At 39.6% G+C, this 17,560-nt stretch overlaps 1 protein-coding gene across 1 annotated transcript in view; it reads right to left on the minus strand.

Moving 5' to 3' along the window:
- The window catches only part of LOC121903376 (centrosomal protein of 120 kDa), a 36,840-nt gene extending 24,026 nt beyond the window's left edge, over positions 1-12,814 (minus strand). The window contains exons 1-10 of the mRNA XM_042420325.1: positions 12,518-12,814; positions 10,438-10,594; positions 10,150-10,264; positions 9,905-10,049; positions 6,143-6,291; positions 3,973-4,170; positions 3,660-3,884; positions 1,878-2,103; positions 1,608-1,788; positions 705-854 (exon numbers count right to left, since the gene is read on the minus strand). Coding sequence (XP_042276259.1) covers positions 705-854; positions 1,608-1,788; positions 1,878-2,103; positions 3,660-3,884; positions 3,973-4,170; positions 6,143-6,291; positions 9,905-10,049; positions 10,150-10,264; positions 10,438-10,594; positions 12,518-12,566 — 1,595 coding nt within the window. The 5' untranslated portion in view covers positions 12,567-12,814. The remainder of the gene's footprint in view (positions 1-704; positions 855-1,607; positions 1,789-1,877; positions 2,104-3,659; positions 3,885-3,972; positions 4,171-6,142; positions 6,292-9,904; positions 10,050-10,149; positions 10,265-10,437; positions 10,595-12,517) is intronic.
- Positions 12,815-17,560: the final 4,746 nt, after the last annotated feature.

A 17,560-nucleotide genomic window follows, 5' to 3' on the forward strand; every position in this document is an offset into this window, starting at 1 on the left:
ACTGCTCTTACTGCACCACCTGCTGGCCAAAAGTCACAAACAACAGCAAAGAATGCTGCGTTTACCATGATGGGATCATATTATATATACAATATCTGAGAAACAACATTTTACCTCCAAGTACGTCAATGACACATTAATCTGTCAAACAGCTAATATATCAAAACATAAAATATATTAAACAGAAATAATAAATCAACACAAACTCATTAATATATTTGAGCTACAACTACATTAACTTGCACTTTTTATGGGGCAACTCTTTATTTAGTGAAGTGTTTTGTGTATTATATGTATTATTTTTGTATTTATTGTTGTTATATACATATATATACATATATATATATATATGTTGTCTGTAAATTAAACTGCCCCTCAGAGACATTAAAGCTCCACTCTACTCTAGATTTATCTCATATAAAAAACAAACACAATTAGAATATAACAAATAATTGTATTTTTTGTATTTTGAAGAGAGAAAACCTGAGACGACATGTACGTATGTGTGCATCGTCTAATTTAAGTTTAATCCTTATTTCTTTTTAAAACATATACATATTAGATAAAAAACAAGACAATGAATATGTAATGTATATACATTAAGCAGTGTGTGTGTGTGTGTGTGTGTGTGTGTGTGTGTGTGTGTGTGTGTGTGTGTGTGTGTGTGTGTGTGTGTGTGTGTGTGTGTGTGTGTGTGTTCCTACCTGAGGAAGGTGTCCTGTAGTTGCTGCGGCAGAGCGGCGAAGTCGAAGGCGCAGTAGGACTGAGGCAGAGACACCTCCACGTTCCTCTGCAGCTCCACAGGAGGGTTGGTCATGATGGGAGCTGCACTGCCGAAGAACTGGTACGAATACCTGACACACACAACAAACACGCCACACACACGCCACACACACGCCACAAACACGCCACAAACACACCACAAACACACAACAAACACACAACAAACACGCCACAAACACACAACCTTTATTTCACAGCAGGATACAGTAAAGTACTGCACTATTCTAGGGGCTTAAATATTAAATACAGAGAAGAGTGTCGATGATGTTGATAAGAAATTCTCAGCCTCAGCAATGTAAAAAATAGAAAAAAGATGCTTTTATTTACCTTTTTTAGCACAATTAACACAGACAAAGTTGCATTTTGTCATTCCTGTTGTAACTCTTTGTCTTTTATTGGGTGTAATCTAGTTTGAAGTTTTGGAACTACAGTTCCCATAAACATTTAGGGGATAAATGCAGGAAGTAATGTTGTAGTGGAGTCAGTGTGAGTCAGCTGTCGGCTGCACCTGAGTCTGTTTCTTCAGTCTGTATTTGTTTATATTCTAACAGTCAGCATGAAGAGTCCTGATGAAACAATGATACTGTGGTGATTTTCAAGCTGCTTTTCATTTATATGTTATGATAATAATGAGCTCACCAGCTTCAACAAATATGAAAACAAATATACCAGAAATGTCCACTGTAAATGTGAGATTGTATGTTTGTCCCTCTTTGTCTTTACAGTGAAGCTTGTGAGTAAAGGAGAAAGTTAAGCTATCAGACTGAACTTCACGAGACATTTTTTATAAACATTTATAGTTTTGTCTCAGAGCAGTTTTTCACCTGAGCGTAGCAGCGATGGGATGCGTCAGGCTGAGTTTTCCGAGGCTGCGGAGGTCCAGAGAGAAGCAGTAGTGATGGGCGGAGGACGGGATGGACACTTTGGGAGCAGAGACGCTGACGGATGACGCTCCGCCTTCTGCTGCTGCTGCTTCAGTCTGAGCAGGAACGTCCAGATCTGCAGCTGGACACAAACACACAAAACACACGTTTCACGCTACATCTCTCAGTCATCAGAGGTTTCAACTGCATCTGTCTGAAAAGGACAAACACCTGCAAGTCCCGCCTGCTGTTTGGCATGTCGGAGCTCCTCCAGAAGACTCTCTGCCTCGCTCTCTGTGTGAGAGGAAGGAGGAGGAAGAGGAGGACCGAGAGGAGAAGAGGAGGCGTCGGGAGGTTTTCGGACTGGAGAGGAGCTTCGAGGTCTCGGTTCAGCAGGAGGAACAGAGGGAGGGACGGAGTGTGTCTTAGCTCCACTTCCTTCTTTCTTCCCTAAAGCCTGGAGGAAGGACAGGAGACGATATGGTTGTTAGCAGCTGTGATGGTGAATCACACACACAGGTGATCTGGTGGTGATTAGCCCCCAATGTCATCAGTTGTATAATATTAGAGACGTCCAAAATGTAGTTTAGGACAAAGAAAAGCCTGATAAACAAACACAGCTACATTTATGATTCATAAGAGTGAGAGTCTACGGCCACGCTAGCAGCTCAGAGAGGCTGTAGTTATGTAGAGCGCTGCTTTGAGCTAAAAGCTATCGTTAGCATGCTAACATGCTGATGTTTAGGAGAGGAACCAGATGTGCACATCAAGTAGAAAATGATTGATTGCAGAGTACAAAGGAGTGAGTTCTGCACATTGTTAAGCTCCCAGTGTGCAGACCTCACTCCCTCTGTAACATGCTGATGTTCACCATGCTAGTTTAGCATATTAGCATGCTAACATTTGTAAAAGAAAACCACAAAGTGCAGCTGAGGCTGATGGGAATGTCATCAGTTTTGCAGGTTTTATATGAAAAGTTTCCACAGCAGGAACAAGAACCGTTTACACCAGCAGCTAAGTTCACAAGAATTTGCCGAATTTCAAGAACGGTGGCAAACTCAGATAAACAGTTTACATACAGACATCTTTCATGTTATTAGCTTAACCAGCAGCTGTGGTTGTGTACCAGAGGTGGATGGGACGCTGCAGGAAATATCACTTTTCTGCATGTTTATGCTTGTTGAACAGGTGGTTTAATAAAATATTTATTGGCTTTTTACTCATAACGGTTTCATTGCACTTTATTAACGTTATGTTTCACTTCATCCATCAGTGTATATTATTTTCAGGTCTTATATATGGATGTATATGTAGGTATTTTCTTTCCATACATTGGGTTGTAAAAGGTGAAGGAGCAGATGGAGACAGAAAAGAGCAGAAGAGACATGTTACTCTACTAATATAAGCTGGAAATAGACCAGAATGCACTGCAGCTGAGAGGTTTATGAGCAATATGCAGGACTCTTCCCTTCTCTTCCTGCACCATTATTATTATTATTATTATTATTATTATTATTATCAGTCTCCACATTCTACAAGATCAACAGTGTTCTTTTCTCTAAGATCTGTCAAAAAGCTTTAACTAAGGCTGCCGATTATTTTCACAATAAGTCAATTAAGTCTATAAAATGTCTGAAAACAGTAAAAGAATCAAAGATGATGTCTTCAAATGTCTTCTTCTGTCCGATCAACAGTCCAAAACCCCAAAGATGTTCATCTAACAATATATAAAAACACAAAAAATGTAGCAAATCCTCACATTAGAGAAGCTGCAACCAGAGAATTACTGATGGTTTTTTTTAAGAAAATTACATTTATTCTATTAGCAAAATAATTGTCATTTTCTGTTGTTCAACCAACTGTTGCAGCTGTTTCTTTTACTCCATCAGATGTAGAAAACAGGAACAACAACAGTAAACTACTTCACTGAAATCACAATATTAGTCTAAAGATTAGAGGTAGCTGCACAGAACATCAGTTTTCAGCTGTTATAAAGTATAAATCAGTGCGTACCTGCGGTGTGACCTCCTCCCTCCGGAGGGTGACGGCCACTCCGACGGTCGGCTGCAGGTCCGCAGGAAGAGCCGGCAGCGTCTGCTTGATGCGTTTGGGAGGTTGGAGTACGAACGCTCCCTCCACCGTCGCCGCCTTGTTCTCCAGATCCACAGGAACGGCCGACAGAGCCGAGAGAGAGACGTCCGTACCGCCCAGAGAGTGATTCCCGCAGCAGAGGTGGATCTGAGGACGGACGGGAGACGTATGAAGACCGGTAAACAGGTAAACAGGTAAACAGGTAAACCAGTGGGTCAGACTGGTCGACTCTCACCTGTAAACTGGGCTGCTGAGCCAGGAAGGCGTTGAGGACCTGTTTGCTGCTGCGGATGCGTACAGAGGCGCGCTCCGGCTCAAAGTCGGGGCTCAGCAGGTTGTGGAAAGGCTCGCTGGTGATGTCGTTCCCCAGTAAACAGTAGTAGAAGAAGAACTCGGAGCCCTCTGCTGACAGTTTCATGGTGCTGGGGATCAGCTGCAGGAAACGACGAGGAAACACATGAACATTTTAATTTGAATCAACACTGGACACTCTGACCTGCATTAACTGATGGTTTTGGTTACTGGGAGTAGTGGAAACAAACTGGAAATATAATAGTTTTCACTTAAGACAGACAATTTCACAGCCAGTCTATAAATCACTGCATGATATAATAACCTGTATCAGGGTTTCTGCAGGTTCACCAAATAAATTTAAGACATTTTAATGCTACATAAAACACAAATTATTTACCTTTTTCAAGTCTTAATGGTCAAAGAATAAATACATAACTACATGAATTAATTGTTCATATCACATGTTGTCAGTACTTCCTGCTGTATAAACAATAATTCCAACATAATGTATCAGTTAATATGACCTGGACCCAGAAGAGTGTTTTATAATGAAAAATTTAAAAAAAAATTAAATGAAAATAAAAGATGAAAATGAATAGATGGAAGTTCCACTGTTGCACTTCTAGTTTATAGATGTAGAAACGTCTCTAAATAACCACAAACACATAAAGAAGTTAATGTTACTCTCAGCAGGAAAAAGACAATATTAAACACATTTAGACAGGAAATATAAGAATCTTTAAAACCTGCAGCTGTGAACAGTAAACACAGGATCCAGCTGGATCATCAATCAGTCAATTAATCAGAGTATCACAGACTAACTACATGTGTGACATCGTGCTGGTCAGAAAGTTTACAGCAGAAGTTTTGGGTTGTAAAAACCAAAACAACGAGCTGAAAGATGCTAAACACTGTGAGTTTGTCACTATGAGCGATCATTGTTTGATACAAAAATATTGATTAGAGCAGCTTTCATTTGTTGAGTTAGTCAAAAACAGACATGTATTGATCTTTACTGATACTGTATATCTGTCACAGATGTCAATTGATTATTATTCTAATAATTCATCTGTAAACTAGATGAACAAAAACAGCTTCACAATTAGTGCTGCAACTATTTATTATTACTATTGATTAACCTGTTGATTATTTTCTTGTATTATTGATTAGTTGTTCAGTCTATAAAATAGTGAAAAATGTTAATTATTGTTTCCTGAAGCTCAAGATGCATCTTCAAATGTTTTGTTTTGTCTCGACCGACAATAATAATACAAAGATATTCAGTTTATGATCACAGAGGACTAAAAAACAGAAAATATTCATATTTGAGAAGCTTTTTCTTTAAAAAAATGACTCAAAACAATTAATAGATTAGTTGGCAAATAACTTCCTGTTGACTAATAGATTGTTACAGTCGTAGTGTTGCGTTTGTTTCTTCCTGTTCTCACCTGTGTGATATATATGTATATATATATATATATATATATATATATATATATATATATATATATATATATATATGTGACTCTCTTCATCCTCTGGATTCATTTCAGAGACGTAAAACTGATTAATCGACTAATCGCTGCAGCTTTATGAACAGTTAAACCAATGACATCATGTTTTAATCAAAGGCTTCCTGTCAGTGAGAGACTTCAGGTTAAAGTGATGAAAGAAATCGGTTTAATTTGGCGGTGAAGACAGTCGGCGGCGTCTATGACTCTCTGGAGAACAGACGTCTGCGTTGAAGCAATAATGTTTTAACGACGATTACAACCTGAGATGTTCTTCTGCTGTCGTTCTCTCATCAATCTGTGCTGCACATTCAGCACATTTACAGTTATTTTGTGATAAACTGCTGTAATTTTCCTTCTTTAATTGTTTATTCAGCTTCAGTTTGACTTTTCCCAGAATGAAAAGTGGAAAAAGCAACAACAGCGAGAACAAAGACGGAGAGTTTACAGCCAAGAAAAAGTGACCGTTTCTCCGTTTTCTCTTATCAAACTTGATTCCAGATGCTGGAAACGTGACGTCATGTTGTTCAACATTCATCCAGTTATCAGGAATAACAAAACGTTCACACTCAGAGGTCAGAGGGAGAGTAAGGGACTGACCTGTTCTAGTTTGGTAGCGAACGCCACGGTGACGGACAGGACGAACATGTCAGTGCAGTGATCTGCAGGTCCCACCTGATGGTAACCCTGGTCTGGGACCAGTACAGCCTCCAGCTTGTCTGGGAGAAGATCGGTTACTGCTGGAGAGCCTAAACAGCAGGACAGAGACCAGTTCAAACAGACAGGCAGGAAAAAGAGAAGAAGAAAAGAATATAAGACAATGAAAAGTTAATTTGCACAAAAGTACAGCGAGCAGAGACGACGAGTCAGTTTGTAATAACTGGAACCTTCTCACATTAATAGTCTTTGCACATCAAGGCTGTTTTTTTTTCGTATGTGTTTTTTTAATCCGCCTCAAAACGCTGCAACATACAGACCAGATGATGATCAATAGTCGTCCTGTGATCAGTCTGTGTGTAACAGCTGATAGTATCAGTGTTTCCAGGCTGTGTTGTTTGTGTGTACGGTGGCTCTGAGTGGTCAAACAACTCTGTAAAGGTTTTTGAAATCGAACCTGCTCCGAAAACTTTAACGACGGACGAAACTTTTGGAGTCGTATCAACATGCTGGGCCGTAAAGTACACCCCCGCAGCCCCCGCGAGGTGGGGGCCCCGCCTGTAAAACAACTATCTTTTTTTTTTTTTACCACAACGTAGGGTTCAGGTCATGATGTCTGTATTTTGAACATAAAAATAAAACAAATATTTAAAATAAAATAAAAACTTTACTGGTTCATAGTTTTCTTTGTTTGATACATCAGGGATTTTTGGTCCAATTAATACATTAGGCGGGAAATTCAAATCAATACAACTCAGTGACAGCATGGGCACCGCCGTCAGAGACACTTAGGAAATGAAACGACACAACAAAGAAAAATCTGCAGAATTTTCTGCCAAACTTACGAAAATCACGACTATATCTGGAACGATAAATCCTGTCAGACGTGAAGAAGGATGCAGTCTGTTCACAGGTGGGTTCCTGCATAGTTGATATACAGTTATCGACCATTTTGGCAAGATGAACAGTTATTAAACAGCCTTATTGTGTGAAGTTAGTTAGCCTGTATGTTATGCTGAGTTTTTTTTCAGAATAATATGCTATAAGGCTTTCATATCGCTGAACCTACGGGGAATTTATCTTTAGGCACAAAAACGGCCATAGACCCCCCCCCTTAAAAAAAATCTAAATATTTTTATTAAGGGCCCACTCAAGGATAGCCGCGGGGCGCGCGGGGGGGGTTACTTTACGGCGTGTAAACATGATCGACACAACATGACGTCGTATTTATTTTTTTAACGTGCGACAATTTTGGACAAAAAAATGGACTTGGTGTGCAAAGACCTTCAGAGTGATTTTATTGTTTTTGTTTCAACTTTTCAAAACATTTAAATCTTCTGTTTTAGAGCCCAGCTGATGTATCAGACCAATAATTTTCATGTTATCAGAGACTTTAGTGTCTTTCTGCAGTAAATCAGCTGATGAGGATCCAGGAGAACTGAAATGTCAGAGATACGTCTGGGAAGATTTAAAACTGGTCAAGAAAGATCAAAAATTCTGATTTACTGACTTTTATCTCTAATCAGAGTCAAGGCTTGAAACACTGGATCGTTTCCCATAATGCAACTCAATCCCGTCTCTCGGTTAGATCGATGGCCGGTCGTCAGTGTTTTTCACAGATTGAGTAGTTGTGTAACACACTTGAATCCAGATGGAGTGTTTGCAGAGAGAGAGAGAAGAGGTCTAACAGACTGACCCCGATATGACAACCCTGATTAGACTGAGAGTAAAACATGAAATACTTCACAGTAAAGCACAACATAAATCTCACATCTGTGTATCTTGTCGATCACTCACACGCTCTCCTGTCAGGACTCTTGGAAGCCGTCTCCTGTCCTGATTATTTTCCCTGACAGCTCCTCATGCTCTGTGACAGCAGAGCTTCTTGGCGGCTTCACAGATGATTCAGTCACTTTCAACTATTTTCACTCATCATGAATTAATTTCCTCTTTGGCAACAGAACGTTACAGGAGCCGTCAGAAACTGCTGTAAGTTGAGCAGGACTTTGTGAATACTTCAGGGTCTGACTCACTGACAGACGAACCATAAATGGACTTGAAATACTCGCTGCCTAGCAACAAGAAGGCTACAAACAACCCATAATGCAACACTCACTGTAGGAGACACTGTTTACATTTTTTTTTAAAAAAGATCTGACGTCTTGGATCTTTATAACTGTTTAGTCCTTGGATGTAAAACAATCTTTGCTTTTTCAAACACAACTTCCAGAAAATATTCAGGCCGACGTGATATTTTTAGACATTTTTTCCATCTGCATGCTTCTTCACAACCAATAATACTGAAGTCATAAAGCAGACTGATTATATTTATCATATTTACATATTTCAAACTCTTTTTGCTTTGTACTGTTTGTTGTTGTATGTTTTGATTGTAATGGACTTACAGACGCACACTGTCCTGTTCAATAAATCAAATCAACACTGTGACAAAGTCCGATCCCAGATAACCCTGACGATGACCTCACAGTGACATCATCAGTTATTTTCTCAGACTTGACAAAAACTCCTCCAGACACAGAAATCAAGATAAGACTGTTTTCACAGGCCGAGACGAGTAAACTGATCCTGATTAGAGCTCAACGAGATGTCGGGAAAAAATATATCCTTTATTATGATTATTTTAACAGATATTACGACTGTGATATGAGTGAGAGCTGCTGCATTCAGAACTAACTCTGGTGCATTTATGTTGAACACAATACATCAGGGGTGTCAAACTCAAACACACAGATGTGAGTCGACTCCCCGGATGAAGACTGACAGCTGGGTCAGCTGCTCTCATCCGCAGCGAAGGGAGAATGCAACCAAATCTTTTCCCTTTTCCATCAGCTGGTCAAATAGATCGGTGGCAGGATCACATGTGAGATCAGTTACTGTGTTTCTGCTCAGGCTCACATTTGAAAATGCTTGTTTTTCCTCCGGGAACACGAGGTCACAAACTTTTCATCATGCACTTTTTCACAAAAACTAGTCTTTACAGCAGCCTCACTGTGTCATGTGGCTTTTTTGAACATAATCTGTTGTGAAACCAAACTTCTGTCGTGGTGTTTCGTTTCATAGTGTCGTCTAATGTTGGTTAAAGCCACGTTGGCTCCACATACAAGACAAACAGGTCCCACCTGTCCACAAAGCTTCTGTTTTCTGTCTTTCTTTTCGCCGTCTTTGGGAGGGCTGGCACGGTGCCAGTAGTAGAGGAGAGGGTGTTTATGGGTCCTGTCCTGATTGACGCGCCAAAACACCAGCAGAGCATTCTGGGACTTGTAGTATTAGCGGTACATGTGCTGTATAATACCAGCGGGCCAGCTCTAGTAGTCATTTGGTATTACCTGGACCAGAGTTTGACACCTCTGCTCTACATGGTCCCAATAAATACAATACAACAGTCTTGATTTTAGTGGGAATGGTAATTTTTATATTTCATTTTCACTGAAAAAAATAAACAAATGATGATGATGTAATTTTTTTTTGCTGAGTCTGAACTGACAGCATGTTCTCTTACATCTCTGCAGCATCACAGTGTTTCATATATAACGGTTTGTTGAGACACGTTGGTGATTTGGATGTCGCTTTTGGCCATATTGCAATTTCAATAATTTAATTAATTGTTCAGCCCTAATCTTAATGAGTAAAAAACAAACAAAAGTTTATATAAAGGGAACAAACAGTGTTGTTGAAGCAGCTGACCTTGTCGAGGCGGGGCCTTCTTGGCTTTGAACCTATCAGGAGAGGGTTCGGAGGGCTTGGTGTCGTTCTCCAGCATCACGCCGATGAGGAGGGCGGGTCTCTGTTTGGTGTATTTACTGCTCAGCAGCGGATACCAGCGAGGCTCCTGACACAAACACACAGGAAACACACAACCTGTCACTCTTATCAGACCAGAATCTGGATCTAACTGGTCTTCACCCAGTCAGGAGGAAGAGCAGCTTTACCTGTTTGACCTCTTGTACCGATCGGAGGTCGAGGACGATGTAGCCGACGCTCTCTTTCCTGTTGCTGACAGAGTCGACAGCAAAACACTGAAGCTTGATGGGAGTTCTCTGCAGCCTGGAGGACGATCGACAGTTTACTGACATTTATAGAGATGAAACTATTAGTCGATCGAAAGAAAATGAATCAGCAAAAACTGCCAAAATTTCACTGTCAAATGAGACTATTTGATGCTTTTATTTGTCATATATGAAGATAAAGTGAATATTTTGGAGTTTTTTGCTGCGGACCTGTGTTGGTGCAGCGTCCTGCGGTCCAGCTCCCAGGCCAGCTCGGTGCTGAACTGCGGCTGATCTCTGTGCTCCACCGGGTCTGTGGCCAGCTGCTCGCCGTCAAAGCTCGCCTGGACCACGAGGCTCAGCCGGGGACTCTTCGGGAAGTGACGACCTGGGAGGAAGAAGAGAGAAGTTACAAACTGACAACTGACATCACTTCCAGCAGCCTCATGTCAGACGCAGAAAGGTTTTAGGTGTCGACTGTCCTGATTTATTTCCAACAACAAGTTGTCTCATAAAGTAGCAAAAGTAGATTATAAATGAGTCTTTTCTACAGGTGGTCAGCCTCAGAGTGACTTTATATTTACTGGGCCAGTAAAGGAATTACAGCTTTCTTTTGTAGTAATAGTGGCAGCTGTCATCAAGCATCATTTGGAGTTTGTTTGTTGTTTTTCCACATCTGTATTTGACATCAGTAACATTAAATAACATTCACAACACTTTCAAGCAAATCCCTCAATGTTGACAGTGTGAATATATTTCAATACGTTCATTAAATATTGACAGTTAAGCGTCCTCGTGGTCGGGGTTGGTTTGGTCGGTGGGTTAAGGTTGGTTATGAGAAACAGACTTCAACACAACAGGAGAATTTTGACAAACTACTTATTAATAACGAGGATTCAATAACCAATCAACACTGAGTTGTTACAGCTGAATAAGTGCAGAAAATGACATCACTGTACTGTCATACAGATGTTAACACCAGGAGAGCAAAATATCCAAGCTTGAAGTTCACAATGACTCTGTATCACTGACCTCTGTGACTCAGCAGATTCTGTAATGATGAGTCACCAACTCTTGACAGTTGAGGTGTTGAGATATAATTAATATCGCTTCTGCTGTCACAGCTGTCAATGTTTTGGACCCTGAATACTATGAAGTCACAACTTATAGTAACAGCTATCAAAGCTTGTCACTGTTTCTAGTTACAGCTGTCAAAATACAATATATGACCATGACCAAAATGACCAAAACAAGCTGAGACTGTAACATAATACAACATAGACGTTGTGTTTCAAGTTTCACATGTCTGTGACGTGATTTCACTTCCACCTGAGACTGAAATCACCTCTAAACTTCTGAGATGGTCTCATTTACTTTTCTTCTCTCAGACTTATCTCGTGACCCTTTGGAGGAGGGCGACCCCTAGGTTGGTAACTAAAACACCTGACTGTCATTTTTCTGCAGAACATGAACTTTAAGTACATTTTAGTGTTAAAGGACAGGTTCACAATAGTTCAAGTGTGTGTTAAACCAGCAGTCAGGTGTTCATATGAACAGTGAAAGAGGTTTTCCTCGCTGTAATCATTCCTCCTGTTCATACTGGATATTACAAGATCCTTCAAATCTGCTTTCATTGGAAGTGATGGAGGCCAAAATCCACAGTGTGTCCACACAGTCATTTAAAAGTCTCTGTGAAGCTTCTATTCAGCTTCAGCAGTCTGAGTTAGTCATGTCAAGTGGATATCTGACACATTTACAGTCTTTTTAGTATCAAATTCCCTCTTTGTGTTTCCTCGGACAGTGTTTCCCTGTTGAGCTGCAGGTGGAAGTATAGTAACAAAAAGAGGGACTTTGGCACTAAAAAGACTGAAACGTTGAAAGATATCTACTTGATTTGAAGCTTCATATTAGCTTCAGATAAACTTTTAAATACATTTTTGCACAGAAGGACTGTGGATTTTATCCTCCATCACTTCCATTGTAAGTGCATTATGAAGGGATCTTATAATGGTCAGTATGAACAGGAGGAATGATTACAGCAAGAAAAACATGTTTAATGTTTATTTGGGCTCCTGACTGTTGATTTAAGACACACTTATAAACTGTGAAACTGTCCTTTAAATACCAAACAGCAACAGGTTGCTTCCAGTCAGCTGGTTCATACGTTACTAATGACACTGATGTATGCGAGTAACGTTCCTGCAAAGCAACTTATATCGACTAACACAGCTAACATGTACTGTATAATTCACAATTTACAAGCTAACCTTAAGTCTCCCCGTTAAGCAGGTTATCCTCCTGAGCTTCTTACCTTCCAGGATGGACACAACGATGAGAAGTTGGTCTGTCTTCGAAGCCATGTTGACATTTGTAACAGTTAACGGAAAACTTTCCAACTGTCGGTTCAAACTTCTCTTTAAACCTTCGTTTAACTCCGAAATGTCTTGATGTGGAGAGAAAAAAAAAACTTACACACGGCAGAGGTTTTGTTTACAGAGAGGAGGCTGACTGTCCGTTACAGGGAGGCAGCAAACAGCCGCTTTGTTGTCAAGCTTTGGCGCCACCCATTTTGTTTCAACAGCGGAAGTGATGATGGAGGCGCGCATGCGTAGAGTGCCCTCTGCTGGAGGGAGGCGGAACAGCACCAACACAACTGCCACTAGTACTGCTGCTACTGTTCGGTGTTGGCAGGCGTACTGAGATATTATATTGAAGAACTAGAGGCATTTTGCGAGGAAAAATGGGAGAAAATTACAAAATACAAGCATTGAAAGACTTTTATCTGGCTATGACTGAAGTAATTGTTTTTGGAGCCAAGGAAGAACATTTAAAAGTCAGCACTCAGCTTCAATCTATAATGTTAAAAACTACAAGCCAGAAATCTTGTAGTCTAGTCATGGACTCAGACCTGAATTTCAACAGCCACATTAAGACAATTACAAAGTCAGCTGACTATCACCTGAAGAATACATCAAGAATTAAAGGACTTATGTCTCAGCAGGATTTGGAAAAACTGCATTTATCTTCAGTATTGATTACTGTAACGCTGTCTTCACAGGTCTCCCTAAAAAAATCAATCAGACAGCTGCAGCTGATTCAGACACTGCTGCTCGAGTCCTCACTAAGACCAAGAAAGTGGATCATATAACTCCAGTTCACAGATCTTTACACTGGCTTCCTGTCTGTCAAAGAATTGATTTTAAAATGCTGCTGTTGGTTTATAAAGCACTGGATGGTTTAGGGCCAAAATACATTTCTTATCTGCTGCTACATTATGAACCATCCAGACCTCTCAGGTGGTCTGGGACAGGTCTGCTCTCTTTCCCCAGAGTAAAAACTAAACCTGGAGAAGCAGCTTTCAGTTTTTATGCTCCACATATCTGGAACAAACTCCAAGAAAACTGCAGATCTGCTGCAACTCTCAGTTCTTTTCACAGCTGAAGACTTTTCTGTTTGCCTTTTATTAAACCACATCGAGGGTTAATATTTTACACTGCACTGTTACTTTTATTCTCTTGTTTTATCTGTCTTATTCCCTTTTTAGCTTCTTTTTATTTCCAAATTTAACACTTTTTAATTGTTTTTATATGTCTTTTTACTTCTGTTTCTTTTATATTCTGTTTTAATGCCTTTTATTCTCTATGTAAAGCACTTTGAATTGTCTTGTTATTGAAATGTGCTACACAAATAAACTTGCCTTACAAAAAGCGTTTGCAAGCTGTGATATCTGCCAGAGGTGTGTTACTAAGTACTGACTGTGTTGGGTGCCCAAACTTTTGCATATGATGCAATGATGTTTTCATTTTATTTATTTTATCTTTTTGTTAAATGTATGACATAAAAAGTAATTATTTAATATTGTTTGATGAAAATATTGTGGGTTTTTTTTACATATCCTAGAGAGACTGTGTTTACACCTTTTCAATTAAAAAAAATCACCAAAATATTGTATTTGTCAAGAGGTGCCCAAACTTTTGCATTCAACTGTAAAATATTGATCTGAAAAGTGACAAGTAATTACAGCTGTGAAATACTCGAGCAAAGAATAAATACCTTAAAATAGTACTTAAGTACAGTACTTGAGGACATGTACTTAGTTACTTTCCACCACTGTTACAACTACTAATGTGACTGATTTAGTTAATTTTATTTAAGTGTTGTCGTGTCATCTCATGGCCCAATGAGACATCTTTACATAGCATCATGTAATCAGTACGCAGCTTCCTTCATGCAAAAATGTGTAAAAATATATTTATATTTAAATATTTAATTATGTGTCAGTCAAACATCAGTCCAAGTGGTCACACTAAAAGGAAAAAATGTAACAATAATGATAATTAATAGTAATCCAATCTGATACTTACTGATACATAGTTTTCTTCCAAAAAAATCCAATGTATTTTCTAAATAAACTGTCAATTTGAAAACTATTTCAGTCATTTTAAGAAATTAAAGTAATATAATTAAAAAAAAGATAAATGTTTAAATTAGCAGAGATCCTCTCTACTGTAACTACTAAAAGGTGAATCATGTTGCATCACAACATGTCCTCTGTAAGACGTAAAAAGATTAATTTATAGACATTTCTGTTCATCATAAAGTCAGCAAAAATTAACTCCTTAGTGTAGTAATATATTAATATTATGTTGGTTTTATATTATACATGTCAAAAGAAAACTCCACAGAGAAAACAATATATATAAACATCCTTTAATCATGATTGCCAAACATATGAATTAAGGCATATACAGTATAAAAAAGCAACAGCAGGTTTCATGTTTATACGATTTCAGTGTGTTATTAACTGGATACACCGGGTGGATGAACTGAACATACCAAGCAGCCTTTATAAGACAACACTGTGTCTTCCAAAAGATGACAGTATTTTGTAAACAGAGTTCATAGCACTATATTCAAGTAGTAGAATGATCACTGATACTATGCAGGTAAGGTGTTGTGTGAGGGAGGCAGAGCCGCTGCTAGACCAGGTTTGGTCATTGCACCTGTTGTTGTCAGCCATGTTGGCTCCACAGTGCTGCTGTAGAGATGTTATTTATATTTTTGTTATGCTGTGATCACATCATATGAAAGTTATGGGTGTTGTTTTCTCTTGTTGGTTCATTATTCCTGTATAATTACCCTCCCAACTGCTCCTGTAGTCACACCAGATATGACTCAAATTAAGCCTAAATTAACAGTTTTTATTTCAACAATGTATAGCACCTTTTTAATTAGCTGAATCAATTGCATCAGTGTGCAATGTTGGGTTTTATTTGGATATTCGCAGCCATTTTCCTGCTTTAATAACACTTTTGATGCTCTTTTCACCAAGTGGTAATCATCAACAATTCTTTTTTTCAATGAATTACAGCGAGGAGGCTGGCGTGAACGTTTGTTTCCCATAATTAAAGTCTGAATGTGATGACATGGACGCCACATTAAGGCTCAAGTTTTTTTCTTTTTAATATTTTTTGGGGCATTTCATGGACATTGGAGAGATGACAGGATCTGAAGGGTGTGATGTGGCGTAACATGCAACAAATGTCTGCACAGACGTTGCAGTTATATGGCATGCGTCTTAACCAGCAGGCTACCGGGTGCACCGTTAAGGCTCAGAGTTGGTGGAACACCCTCTGGCGACCATACTGGATTATTTTGTGCATACAATGTCGACTGGCTATCTTTCCAGCTAACAGACTGTCATGGAGCCTACTTCTCTATTTCCTTTATGTAATTTTCTTGGGGTCAGTGTTGGTGTGTCTGCTGAGAGGACGATTCCTCTCGCTCATCTGATCGACATAAATATGAGCCGTAAACTTGTGATGTTTGAGAAATGCTTGTTTACTTGTGTTTAACCCTCCTGTTGTCTTCCCGGCGACCATGCAACTTCTGTCCTCCCGGGTCAATTTTGACTCGGGAGGACAAAAGTCCACAGATGCTATAAACTTTAATAAAACACCCAAAATTCAATGAAAGTAGTGATCATTAGTTTTACTTGCAGAATGTGTAGTATGGAACCATCCATGTGATTTTCAGGCAATTAGATGAAAGAAATCCATATTTCTGATATAAAAACATTTGAAAACGGGTCAAATTTGACCCGAGGACAACAGGAGGGTTAAGAAGAAGGAGTGCACTTCCCCTTTAAACTGTCTCTGTGGGTCATTTTTCCTGCTGTAATGATGGTCAGATCCAAAGACGAGAATGTTTATTTATTTATCAACCTCATTAACAATATGTATGTTTTTATTATGCCTCTTGAAGGGATAAATTTGATGTCGAAGTACATTTGAGAACCATTTAGCTCCAGATGAGGGAGACTGATGCCACCTGGCTCAAAGTGGCACTAATTGCAGAGACCCTCCCTGATTGGCCACAGAAAGCAGGTGACAAGTATAAAAGGGTTTTGGAAGACAGTAAACAGGTTGGTCTGTTGTTCCCTCTCCAGGGAAATGCAGGAGGACCAGTGTTTTGAGGACTGTGAAGGTTTTTTTCCCACTAATTATCTGCAGACGACCCAACATGACAAACCTAATGAAGTTGTTTTTGTTTCTCTTTTTGTGGCTGATCTGACTAATTTTTTTCTATTCTTAAAGATCGACACCTGCATGCTGGTCCATCCTTCCCACTACCAAACCTGAAGCACGACTCAGACTATACAGTATCTATCTAATTATATCAGCTTCCAATCACTGTCTTGTTTTTGTCTGATTAACTATTGTATTTAATGAGCACAATAAATTTGCTCATTCGGTTGCTTGGCTGAATTATTCATCAAGTATACAAATACACTGGTCTGATTCCAGTCACTGATAATGGTTTTAAGTGCGTCTACTTGCAGCTGATCTCAGTCCAAATCAAAAGTACAGTACTGGCTGTTGGTCGCCGTGGTCACCTGACAACTGTAGCACTACATTTCCATTTATTCATTTGGCAGACGCTTTTGTTTAAAGCAACGTACAAACGAGGTACAATCCGAGCCATAGTAGACTGAGAATAAGCGCTTCGACACTCAAGTCCGTGTTCCACCTGACACAAGAGCCACGAGGCATGCAGGTGCATGAAGTGACGCCATGATGTACCAAACCAGGGTGCTAATGAGATAAAATCCCTGCTTCCGTGCTGGGAAACAGAGCAGTGGCCTATCCTGAGAGTCAAGACACCACCAGTGTGCAGGCTTGCAAACAAGCTTTGGTTCACACTTCCATGTTTTTGGGGTCATATCTGGAACTCACACTTGGCCATAATCGACCTGACGTGGTTCATTTGGAAGCAGCTGGTGGATTGAGGCTGTGCAAAACTCGTCTTGGTCGCCAACCTGCCGGTATGTTTGTGCAAAAATGCCAAATTTAAT

The sequence above is a fragment of the Thunnus maccoyii genome, chromosome 9 (genome assembly GCF_910596095.1).
Source record: "Thunnus maccoyii chromosome 9, fThuMac1.1, whole genome shotgun sequence".
Classification (NCBI taxonomy): domain Eukaryota; kingdom Metazoa; phylum Chordata; class Actinopteri; order Scombriformes; family Scombridae; genus Thunnus; species Thunnus maccoyii.